At 56.2% G+C, this 12,361-nt stretch overlaps 1 protein-coding gene across 7 annotated transcripts in view; it reads left to right on the top strand.

Moving 5' to 3' along the window:
• Window positions 1–11,223, top strand: part of Acacb (acetyl-CoA carboxylase beta) — a 113,960-nt gene extending 102,737 nt beyond the window's left edge. For all 7 annotated transcript variants that reach the window (XM_071617231.1, XM_071617226.1, XM_027923243.2 and 4 more), the window contains 8 exons: window positions 1,127–1,223; window positions 1,703–1,838; window positions 2,743–2,920; window positions 4,237–4,349; window positions 8,044–8,198; window positions 8,701–8,871; window positions 8,950–9,086; window positions 9,823–11,223. In XM_071617231.1, coding sequence (XP_071473332.1) covers window positions 1,127–1,223; window positions 1,703–1,838; window positions 2,743–2,920; window positions 4,237–4,349; window positions 8,044–8,198; window positions 8,701–8,871; window positions 8,950–9,086; window positions 9,823–9,949 — 1,114 coding nt within the window. In that variant the 3' untranslated portion in view covers window positions 9,950–11,223. The remainder of the gene's footprint in view (window positions 1–1,126; window positions 1,224–1,702; window positions 1,839–2,742; window positions 2,921–4,236; window positions 4,350–8,043; window positions 8,199–8,700; window positions 8,872–8,949; window positions 9,087–9,822) is intronic.
• Window positions 11,224–12,361: the final 1,138 nt, after the last annotated feature.

Below are 12,361 nucleotides of genomic sequence, written 5' to 3'. Positions count from 1 at the left end.
CCTCAAGTGAGCGCCCCCTCTAGCCACGTGGTCCTCATCTTTGGGGACCTTCGTCCACATGGAGCCCTCATGACTTACCACTCAGATCCCTGGCAGCACGTAGAGCTACGTCCAGCTCTGGGGCTGGACTGCGGGTCAGGCCTCTGGGCCTCCACGCCCTCCTCTGTAGAATGGGGTGGTCGTCCTACCCAGAGGGCCTCCGTGGCAGTGAACGCAGTAGTGCGTTATAGACCGGAAGTGCCACGCAGGGCACCCACGTGGCAGTGTCCCTGTCATAGTTATCATCTACCTTCCTGGACAAGAAATATTAAAATCCTAAGCACGGTTGGGCGCGAAGTTGCGTTCTCTGTGACTGTTTATTTTAAACGCATTTTTCATAAAAACTGGAGATGAAATCCACTCCTCCTTTCACACGGAGGCCCTTGGTCCAGAGATGGGCGTCCCCCACCTGCCCGTAGGGTCATTGCATGAGTGAACGAGAACGTCCCCGTGAAGCACGTGACCTGGGGTGGCCACAGGTACGAGGTGACGGTTCCTGATGTCACGGTGACCCCTGAGCTGAGTTTCCGTCAGGCTCAGTGTCCCTTGGCCCTCTCCACAGGTGGTTTTTTCTCTGTGCTGTGGTCATCACCAGCTGCAGGTGACAGGTGGAGGGGCAATTTAAGGCTGGGGTGTGGCTCAGGGGTAGAGCACTCGCCTAACATGTGCAAGGCCCTGGGGTCGATCCCCAGCCAAAAAAAAAAAAAAAAAAAAAAGTCTAAAGTTAGAATTTAAATGAAAGAGGTCACCTGGGTGTCTCCTTGCCCATGCGAACTGCCATATGGGACAGTTCAGGTGAGAAGTGCAGCTGTTGTCACAGGAAGTCCTCTCAGACCAGCTGCTGCAGTCCCGGTGGCCCCTCACCCGACAGGGCATGTGCACCTGCTGGACCCCGGCTTGCCAGGTTCTTGGAGCTTTTTTTTCGCCATCTACTAATCCACCAGAGTGAAACCAGCGTTCTACTCCCCATGGCCTTGTCCCCACTCCCAGAACACCTGCAGCCAGGGCTGGGTGCACCCTGGTCCCCCCACCCCGAGGCCTGCCCAGGGGCTGCCCGGTGCCCGGCTCACGTGTGCTCACCTTCCAGGCTGGGGGGGATCCCCGTCGGAGTCATCGCCGTGGAGACGCGGACCATGGAGATGGCGGTCCCCGCAGACCCTGCCAACCTTGATTCCGAGGCCAAGGTGAGGGGCTGTGGCTGCTGGGCGTCATTCTGCTGGTAGGAGAGGGTCCCGCTATCCCAGCCCGGAGGCTAGGAAGCAAGGGCCATGGCCCTGGGTGGCTGGGTGTGTCCCCGGGGCCCCCTCCACTGAAGTGTGTCTGCTACCTCTGGGGGGATGGTAGGTCCTGGGGAGCCCCCTCCCCCAGCCCTGCCCCCACTGCTGTTTCCGCCATCAGCTGCAGCCCACAGTGGGAACTGCCCGGGGGTGGGGGGCTGCTTTGGGGTCTCAGTGTGGCCTTGACCAGCTTGGCACCTCTCTGAGCTTAGATGTGGGGACAGTGGGACCCTCTGTGCTGCTTGGTGAGTGTCACATGAGGCAGATGAGCTTTGGGCCTCCTTCTGGCTCCAGTGTTGGTGCCAGGGACAGGCCGGGGCTGGGGTCCCCGCGCGACCCAGGGCCCTGCTGCTCGGGGCGTGTGACGCGGGCCGTCTGTGTTCCAGATCACCCAGCAGGCGGGCCAGGTGTGGTTCCCAGACTCGGCCTACAAAACCGCCCAGGTCATCAAGGACTTCAACCGCGAGAAGCTGCCTCTGCTGATCTTTGCCAACTGGAGGGGCTTCTCCGGGGGCATGAAAGGTAGGGCTGCCTGGTTGGCCTCACAGTCGCCTGCAGCCTTGGTCCCCAGGCAGCTCCTTCTGCACATCCTGCCCCCGCTGTCCCCTTAGCTGTTCCTCCTGAAGACCAGAGGTGGTTCAGGTAACGCCGCCCTTTTTTATAGATGAGGAGCCACATGTCGGAGGCCGTGTGGCTTCCTAGAGGTCACACCTGAGTGGCAGGGCAGGAGGTTAGCTCCTGGGTGGCCTGGGCTGTCACCTCCCCACTTGGTAAGATGGGAAGGACATGCACCCACCCACCTTCCCTGGGGCTGCTCCAAGCCTCAGGTGACCTTAGGGCTGTGCAGGCTCCCTAAGCCACCACACATCTCTAGACATGGTGGCTGTCAGTGGGGTGCAGAGGAAAGGGCTGGCGTGGGAGGGAGGCAGATCTGCTGTGCATCCTTGCTGGCTGGGCAACCTCTCTGAGCCTCAGTTTCCCTCCTTTGTGCAAGGAGTTAAAATAGGACCAACCTTGGGGGGCCACAGTGAGGATCCCATGCACAAGGTGCGCGTATTGGTGGTGACGTTACTGTCACCGTGTAGGGTGCCCGGGTACTTGGAGGGTGTGTCTTGGTGGGAGGTGAGGGCAGGGGAGCAGGGGCCATTAGGATTGGGGGGCTCTTTGTGTTGGCCACACAGGGTGGCAGGGGTCTCAGAGGTGAGTTGCTTCCGGTGCCTCTGTTTACAGGTGAGGACACGGGCCACACTGCCACTCAGGGGACCGTCTATGCCTGGTCGGCCCCCCACTCCCAGCCCAGTGCTCGCCAAGCCTCCCAGCTGACCCTGCTCCCTGGGGACCCAGGGACCGTTTGGGCTGTGGGCTTTGTGTGTGGGTGAGCCGGGGCCTCTGGTCACCTAAGCGGGTGGGTGGCCTTGCCTTCCAGACATGTATGACCAGGTGCTGAAGTTCGGGGCCTACATCGTGGATGGCCTCAGGCAGTACACACAGCCCATCCTCATCTACATCCCGCCCCACGCGGAGCTGCGCGGGGGCTCCTGGGTGGTCCTCGACTCCACCATCAACCCCTTGTGCATAGAAATGTACGCGGACAGAGAGAGCAGGTGGGTGGTCACCCCGTCAGCCGGTGTTTCCTGGAAACAGAGGTCCCTCACTGAACTGGGGCAAAAGCAGCACCAGAGTGGGTTTTCTCAACAGCTGGAACCCATAGGTGGTAGAGGTTTTGTCTCTTTTTATGTAACTTATCCTCAAGGAAGTTTGCCATGGAAAAATAATAAAGGAAATACCAAAATAATAACATAATTAAAAATGAAATATTAAAGGAAAGACCCAAAGCCCATGAGCCTCCTGGCAGCCAGGATGAAAAGGGAAATATGAGTTCTGCCTCTCTCACTAGGCTCTGAGGCTAGTTTCTGGGCCCAAGGTCTGTCACAACGCCTGACTCCTCTCAGGGATGGGGAAATCCTGACAGAACAAGTGACCAGATAAAGACCTGAATGATGGGGTCCTGTTCCTTGTGGGAGAGAAACCTTGGCATTTTCTTCAGGAGGAATAAATCCCAGGGGCTCTCAAACAGGATGTGATAGGAATGCCTGTCATGGTGGTTGAGGCCTTCAGAGGGAACACCTTATGCTACCTGCTGTGTCGGACATAAAGTCCTCAAGAGTGGTTCTTCCCAAAATGTGGGCACCCTGTTCTGTGTTCACTCCTTCCTCCTTCCTCAATTCACTGAGCAGTTACTGAGTTCCTGCCACAAGCCAGGCATTTTGTTGGGTGTTGTGTCATGATGTCCAGTGAGCCAGGCCTGTCCTGTCTTCACGGTGCCTAGATCCTCATGGCAGCCTCCTGAGGCCAGTCCTTGAGGAAGACTCGGAATCCTGCACCTCACTTGAAATTCAATCAACTTCTCCCTCTGGCCGCTAGGAAGCTCAGAGCTGCCTGTCGGTTTCTTAGGGCTTCTAACCTATCAAAAGCAGAAGGGGGCGAGGTAGACTGAGGGGGGAGTGAGAAGGTTGGAAATGAGGGGGTTGTCGGCACAGGACATGCTGGGCTCTCATCACTACTTCTAAGCTTTAAAGGGCTCAGAAACGGTGCCCCGACTCTAGAAGAGCAGGAATTGGGCAAGTCAGAAAGGGCCGTGCTAGGAGTTACTCTGTTACGGAGAGAGTTATGAAATGCAGCTCAACGGCTCTCCAGAGTTGAGAAAGCATCATTTTAAGATGTTGATTCAGCCCTTCCTTCTCTGGGTATAGAAACAGAAACCCAGAGAGGGAAAGTGACCTGCCCGAGAGCACACAGCAGATCTGCGTTAGAGCCGACACCCAGGTCTCCCAGCTCCCTTACCCTGAGCTTCCTCCACCTCCAGGAGCTGGGGCTTGCTGGCGATGCCTGCACCCACTCCTGCCTCTTCTTTTTACAGGGGGGGCGTTCTGGAGCCCGAGGGAACGGTGGAGATTAAGTTCAGAAGAAAAGACCTGGTAAAGGCCATGAGGCGTATTGACCCGGCTTACAAGAAGCTCGTGGAGCAGCTAGGTGAGGGGGCCGGGGGCCGGGGGCCGGGAGGGGGGTGCCGGCCAGTCCCGTCATGGTGGTTTCTAGCGCATTAGAAAATGAGCAAGAAAGAGGGCTGGGGCTGCGGCTCACAGGGAGAGCACTTGCCTCATATGTGAGAGGCACTGGGTTCAAAGCTCAGCACCACAGAGAAATGAGTGAATAAAATACAGGCCCAAGCCGGACCGTGCTGCACGCCTGTCCTCCCAGCGGCTGGGGAGGCTGAGGCAGGAGGATCGTGAGTTCAACCAGCCTCAGCACAAGTGAGGCCCTGAGAAACTCAGGGAGACCCCGTCTCTAAATAAAATACCAATAGGACTGGGGATGTGGCTTAGGGGCCGAGTGGCCCTGAGGTCAGTGCCCAGTAGCCATAAAATAAATAAATAAATAAAGGTCCATCAACTAAAAAAAATTTTTTTAAAAAATGCAATAAAGACACACCAAACACAGCTATGGTAATCGTGAGATTTTTCCAAATATTTGTATTTCCAAGTCAATCATTTTAACATTAAAACACACACACAGGTTTACTATCCCTTGGGAACAGATATGTTCCAGATGGCAATTTTTTTGGACTTGGGAATATCTGCATCTGTACGATGAGGTCTTCTGGGGACGGGACCCACATCTAAACCCAAAACTCATTTACGTTTCCTCGACACCTTATGTATAAAACCTGAAGGTGATTATATGCGCGTTGTTATGCACCTGCGTTTTGATGGCGACCTGTGCCACGAGGTCCGGGATTTTCCACTGTGACATCATGTTGGCAGTTTAGAAGCTGTAGCTTTTGCAGCATTTGGATTTTGGATTTGGGGGTCAGGGATGCTGACCCTATAACACCACTGTAAATTTATTTCTTAGCACAAAGTATAACAATTGAAGTGTTGGGGTTAGAATTTTGGTGACAAAATCCTATTTATTTAACATTTTCATTAGTGCATCATAGCGGGGCCCAAGAGGGGGTCCGTTCCAACATGAGCACACCTGCACGGAGCCCAGCTGGCCCCTCAGTCCCCAGCGTGTCCTCTCTCCCTCTCTGCCCTCCCCCTCCCCTTCCCTTTACTCTGCTGGGCTTCCTCCTGTTGATTCTTGGTTTTGGAATCAGTGCTCTATAGATAGCCTGAGGGGACGTTCATGGTGGTTCTTCATGGACGTACAGAGCAGTGGGTCAATTGCTCTCCACCGCTCTTCCCTCTTCCCGTCCCTTCCACCTTCCCCTCAGTCCCTCTCCTCTCCCTTCTGTCCCCCCTCCCTTATTTTGCGGCAGTTTCTGCACAGGAGAGGAGACATCTGACCCTTGACTTTCTGAGTCTGGCTTATTTAACTTAGCACCATGATCTCCAGTTCCATCCATCTGCCAGCAAATGCCGTCATTTCATTCTTTTTTGCAGGGAGAGCATACCCCTGAGATTGAACCTAGGGGCCCCCAACCACTCAGCCCCATCCCCAGCCCTGTTTTGTATTTTATTTAGATTCAGGGTCTCACTGAGTGGCTTAGGGCCTCGCTGTTGCTGAGGCTGGCTTTGGACTCACGACTCTCCTGCCTCAGCCTCCTGAGCTGCTGGGAGGACAGGCCTGAGCCACTGCCCCTGGCCATCATTCCATCCTGTATGGCTGAGTAGAACTCCTTTGTGTATATGTACATATTTTCTGTACCCATTCATCCATTTGTTGACAGGCACCCAGTTGGTTCCATAACTTGGCTATTGTGAACTGTGCTGCTGTACACACTGACATGCCTGTGTCACTAGAGGATGGTGATTCTAGGTCTTTGGATAATACTGAGGAGTGGGAGCTGGGTTGTATGGTGTTCCCCTGCCTAGTCCTTTGAGGACTGTCCGTACTGCTTTCCAGAGTGGTTGTGCTGACAACAACGTCCTACTAACAACGTGGGAGTGTCCCTTTCCCCGGGTCCTCACCAGCGTTTATTATCATTTATATTTGTAATGACTGCCATCCTAGTGAGGTGAAATCTCAGTGTTGTTTAGATTGCATTTCCCTGGTTGCTAGGGAGGTAGAACATTTTTTTTTTATATATTTGTTGGCCATTTGTGTTGCCTCTTTTGAGATAAATCCGTTGAGTTATTTTGCCCGTTTATTATTAATTGGGTCGGTTTTTCGTGGTAAGGGTCTGAGTTCTTTGTCTATTGTGGATGTTAATCCTGCTGGAGGAGCAGCTGGGAAAGATTTTTCTCCCCTGTTCTTGGATAGACAAGAATCAGTACAGTCAAAACAGCCCTGAGTGTTACACAGGTTCAGTGCAGTCCCCACCACAACACCCATGACATTCTTCACTGAGGGCCACACACAGTCCTAAAATTCATCTGGAAGAATAAAAGACCCAGAATAACCAGCCAGTCCTGAGCCAGAAGAGCAGGTGTGAGGTATCCCAGCGTTGGGCCTCCAGGTGCCCCACAGAGCTGCAGGACCCAGAACACATGGCAGCGGCATCCAGACCGACACGAAGAGCAATGGAGAGCAGACAGACAGACGGATGCCATCATCTGATAGTCAACACGGGTGCCAAAAACATGCCTTGGAGAAAAGACAGCCTTTAAATAAATGGGAAAACTGGGTATCCACGTGTCTAAGAGTGAAACTACACCCTCACCTGCCGCCCTGCACAAGTCAACTCAAAAGGACCCAAGACCTCAGATCCAGACCGGGAACTGCAACCGCCAGAAGAAAACAGCTCCACACCCCCCACGTCGGCTCAGGCCCCGAGTTCAAAACCCTAGAGCCTAGCAAGTGACACCAAGAATCAATAAGTGGGGTGACAGCAAATCAGAAAGCTTCTGCACGAGCTTGGAGAGAGAGCCACAAATTGTCCCCTTTAGAATTGCGAGCTGGACATCAAAGTTGTACCATTTTGTTCGATGGCTTTGCTTCATCGTGGTCTGTAGGTGTGGTCTGCTTCAGGTGTCCCTGTTTGTTCTCCGCATTATGGCAGCGGCTTTATCACTGTGTCTTCCCCAGATGTGTTGCCCAGTACGTGTGAGTTGTTTGTTTTGGCATCAGGGTAGTGCGGACCTTGGGGATTTGGAAAGTCTGTTCTATTTTCTGGATTTGTGTACAATTGGCATTATTTCTTTAAATCTTTGATAGGAAGATTCTGACTACAAAGTCTTCTTATACGAGTATTTTCTTTCTTTCTTTCTTCTTTTTTTTTTTTTTTGGTACTAGGGATTGAACTCAGGGGCACTTGACCCCTGAGCCCCATCCCCAGCCCTATTCTGTATTTTATTTAGACACAGGGTCTCCCTGAGTGGCTTAGCACCTCTCTGTTGCTGAGGCTGGCTTTGAACTCCCCATCCTCCTGCCTCAGCCTCCCGAGCATGTGCCACTGGACCGGGCTCCTTATTGCATTTTATAATTTGTATTAAAATAGTAATTGATAGTATGCTATGGAGCACAGAGGGCCTGACAGAAGGGTCAGAGTTAAAGCTGCATGTAGGACACCATCCTGCCGTCGTGAGTCTACTCCTGAGCCCACAGAATAGCTTGATTTAGGGGGAACATCAGCGTTAACGCCCCAGTACCTCATGGGGCCCCGCCTGTCCTGCAGACGTTTATGCACTCTCAAAAAAAAAAAAAAAAAAACCCTCCAGCCCTGCCTTGTGTGGCAGTGTTCCGAGGTGTGCCCGGGTCCTGAGCGGCTCCTCTGCCCCCGCAGGGACGGCCCAGCTCCCGGAGAAGGAGCGCAGGGAGCTGGAGGGCCGGCTGAGGGCGCGCGAGGAGCTGCTGCTCCCCATCTACCACCAGGTGGCGGTGCAGTTCGCCGACCTCCACGACACGCCGGGCCGCATGCTGGAGAAGGGCGTCATCTCCGTAAGGCCGGGGGAGGACCCCCTGAGGCCACCAGGGCCCCACCGGGGAGGACAGTGGGGCTGGGGGGGGGGGGGGGGACAGACCTGGGCGTCACCTGAGGAGCTTAAAACAAAAGTCTCCATGCTGGTGGCACCAGCACAATGACACCCTAGGGTGGGAGCCGGGAGCCCTGCACAGCCCCAGGTGGTGGCAGGAGGCTTGAGGTTAGTGTTGACCAAGGCGAGGACCCAAGGGAGCCCTCGTGTCACCCCGGTTTCCCGAAGCCCTGGCCTGATGTCCCCCAGAGGACCTCCCATAATCACCTCCACTGCCTGCCAGCTTCTCCTGCTGGAATGTCTCGTGTCCCCAGAGGGGGAGGTGGCCGGTGCTGGTTTAGACGGCTCCGCCCCCTGCGGGGCAGCGTCCCTCCCCCACGCACAGCGACCTCGCTGTTGCCTGTCGCCTGTCTGGGGGGCGGGGGGACAGCTCGGGAGGGTCAGGGGCTCAGCCTGGCTGCCCGCAGGACGTGCTGGAGTGGAGGACGGCCCGCACCTTCCTGTACTGGCGCCTGCGCCGCCTCCTCCTGGAAGGCCAGGTCAAGCAGGAGGTGCTGCGCGCCAGCGGCGACCTGGGCCAGGAGCACGTGCAGTCCATGCTGCGCCGCTGGTTCGTGGAGACCGAAGGGGCCGTCAAGGTGGGCCTGGGGCAGGGGCGAGCCGGGGTCCCAGGGGCCTGCCCCGCAGGGTCCCGTCTGAGCAGCCTGTCCCTCCAGGCCTACCTGTGGGACAACAACCAGGCTGTGGTCCAGTGGCTGGAGCAGCACTGGCAGGCGGGGGAGGGGCTGCGCTCCGCCATCCACGAGAACATCAGGTACCTGCGGCGCGACTCCGCCCTCAAGACCATCCGCGGGTGAGTGTCCCGTCCCCGCCTGTTCTCCAGCTGCCCGGCTCCAGGGCGCCCGAACCCGCACTGTCTTTGGTAGTGAAGTGCCAGGCCCGACGGCCCCACTCCGCCAGGGGACCACACTGCCCAGCGTGCCCTCTCCCAGCACCAGGCCAGGGGGAGGCCCAGAGACCTGGGAGGCCACAAAGATGCCACGATGCCTTCTGTTGTGATTCCTGCTGGAATCTGGAGGGTGACTTGTCCCATGTCACACCCAGAACCTGGTTGGGGTCCCTCTAGACCTGGAGCTTGGGCTCCCGTCCCACTGGCAGCCTTTCCAGAGGACTCTCATCAGTAGGGCAGCAGGACCCCATTTAGGGTATGAAGCTGGGTACTCGCCTCAGGTGCATCACACCTGTAATCCCAGAGATCAGGGAGGCTGAGGTGGGAGGATCACAAGTTGGAGGCCAGCCCCAACAACTCAGCAAGGCCCTAATGACAGTGTCTCAAAAACCAAAAAGAGCCGGGGATGTGACTCACTAGAGCACCCCTGGGTTCAACCCCCAGCCCCAAAAGGAAAGATAAACAAAGAGAGTCCATCAGCCGGCCAGTGACCAGAGAGGACGGTGCTACCCTTGAGGTGTCCTGACACACAAGGAAGGGAATCAGGTTCCTGCCCAGGAAGAGGACATGGCCAAGGTCTCTGTCATCGAGGGCCCTGGACTAAGCGGCAGGAGTGACCCAGCCCTTTGCTCCCCCGCAGGCTGGTCCAGGGGAACCCCGACGTGGCCATGGACAGCATCGTGTACTTGAGCCAGCACATCAGCCCGGCCGAGCGGGCCCAGGTGGCCCAGCTGCTGTCGTCTGCTGAGAGCCCGGCGTCCACCTGAGCACTTCAGGACCAGGGGCGGGTGAACCCAGGCGACCGGCCACAGGCCCAGCCAGGACATCAGCACCTGCTGCGTTAGAGAAACGCAGCGTCTGGCGGACGTGTGCCCAGCCAGGGCAGCTGGCCTCGGCCCACTCCTGCCCAGGGGAGGCTCCGGGCCTGTGCGGCGGGCTCTTCGCCTCCTTTCCTGTCAGATCATGGGATCCTTTTTTTTTTTTTTACTCTGAGACCAGCACTTGACATAAACGTGACCTGTTTCAGCAGAATAAACAGCCAGGTAGGGGACCCTAGGGACAAGACCAGAGAAGCCCATTTTTGTACTGAGGGGTGTGCAGATGCGCCCGGCCCCCTGGGAAACGGGGTGAGGTTTTGTTTTTTTTTTAATTATTCAGATGATGAAATGGCACTTAATTCCCAAGGCCCTAGTGAGCCGCTAGGATTGTTGGCCCTCATCAGCGGACGGTCGCTTCTTCAAAGAGACGAAGCAAAATGAGCAGAAATGTCCCAGGCTGCAGGCCTTCAGAGGGTTACAGGGCTCTGCCCGGCCCTCTCTCGGAGGAGAAGAGGGACCCTGCTGGACCTGCCCCCGGGCACACCTCAGGCCTGACCTGGGGACACAGATGCAGGGGAGCCCTCCCCAGGCTCACGGCCCAGCTTGCTCATGAGCGAGCGTCATGGCCAAGGTCACCGCCACCTCCCCCTTGAGGCCCCTGGGGACACTGTCCCCTCTTCACCTGTTACTTCTGTGTCCACGGTGGCTTCCAGCACTGAGGGCAGAGCTGTGGGCAGCTGAGGACTAGACAATGAAACCCTGCCAATCTGCTCAGTAAGAACTCGGTGACAGTGTCACCAGCCCCTGGCCCTGCAGACTGCACCCGCCGGCCCCTCCCGTTCGGGCCTGTGAGAGGGAGGGAGCCGGTCCCCCCAGCCCCTGTGCTGGGCGGTGGTTCCTCCAGGACACTGAACATTTCACCTGGCTGGTGGCAGACTGCGGGGCGCTGTGGAGGCCTCGGGCCGAGATGCAGGAACCTGTCTGAGTTAAAAAAAAAAAAAAGTCTGGCCATCAGCAATGCCAACCCTGGCAGAGCAGATGAAGGTGGTGTGGCATCGAGGGACAGGAGAAAGCTGTTGGATTACCTGTTGTTGCACCCAGAGGCTGGGCCCGGGCTTTGATGCTGCTCTGGGAGCTGCAGGCCTCTCGGTTGTGGAGGACAGACAGGCCAGTGCTGCCCCCAGCTCCGTGGAAACGCGCACAATAAACTATTTTTGAAGGAAGCACTTTGGCCTTGACTTACTGTGTAGCCCAGAAAAGGCAGGCTGCCTGCCGGAGCCCCTGGTCCTCAGCACCTGAGACCTGGAGGGAGCTCCCGGCTCAGGAGCAGCTGGGGACGAGGGCGGGAAGCCGAGGGCCAGACTGTGGTCCTCACTGTCTTCCCTGTCTTTAAGCCCTGAAAGGCTTTGTTTAACCAGATTATAGGGAGCCACATCCATCCACAAGGGCCAAAGGAGGCTTCTCTGGAAGAACGATGGCTGGGTCCCTGTTCACCTCCGTCGCCCAGCACTGCTGTCCAGCCCTACTTTGCAGATGAGGAAAGCAAGGCTCAGAGAGGTGGAGGCACCTGTCCATGGGCACACAGGACAGTCTGTTTGACTTCAGAGCCCAGCCCCCTCCTTTCTGACAGAGGCTCTTGGTGGTCTGGTGTGGCTTGAGCCACCCTTGGGAATTGGCACAGGTCTAAATGGCAGAAGCATTCCCCCTCCCCCACTGCACTTTATCGATATACAGGGACTATCCAATTTTGTCTCTAAAACACAGAACAATGGTCACTTTTATTCTGCCCAGCATATTTTTTTTTTCTAGGCATTTCCACCTCACTGGGGTGGGTCATACCCCAGGTGTATATCCCCAGCAGAGCCAATTAGAATGCTTTGGGAGTGACTGACAGCACTGACAGGTGGAGAGAACCTGCCAGTGTAGAAGGAGGTGGTACCAGAAATGGAGAGGCCCAGTCCTGTGGATGCCTGGATCAAGCCATACCTGAAGTCCCAGGAAACGATGCTTTTTTTTTTTTCTTTTTATGCTCACATCAGTTTGAGTGAGCGCTACATTCTTATCCCTAGACGTGGCTCACTTGACCCAGAAGCAGCAGTTAAAGCCCACCCACACCAGCACCATAGAGGTGTTACATCAGTAAACCCCACAGGCAGGGAGCTGAGAACAAGCCACCATGCAGCCCCCGCTGTGACGGGCAGGGGAGGCTCTGGTTGTATTTTGTGCCTTGGGGACCACACATGGGCTACTTAGCTCAGCTTGAGTCAGACAGACTCCAGGGGCTGCCTGTGGGCCGATCCTGCTGGAGGCTAGACCATTGGTGGTGGCTCACCTTCCTTGACAAGGCTGGCTCTCCTCCCC

The sequence above is a fragment of the Marmota flaviventris genome, chromosome 1, assembly GCF_047511675.1.
Source record: "Marmota flaviventris isolate mMarFla1 chromosome 1, mMarFla1.hap1, whole genome shotgun sequence".
Lineage (NCBI taxonomy): Eukaryota > Metazoa > Chordata > Mammalia > Rodentia > Sciuridae > Marmota > Marmota flaviventris.
The sequence above is the reverse complement of the archived record's forward strand: the minus strand, read 5'-3'. Positions and strand labels throughout refer to the sequence as shown.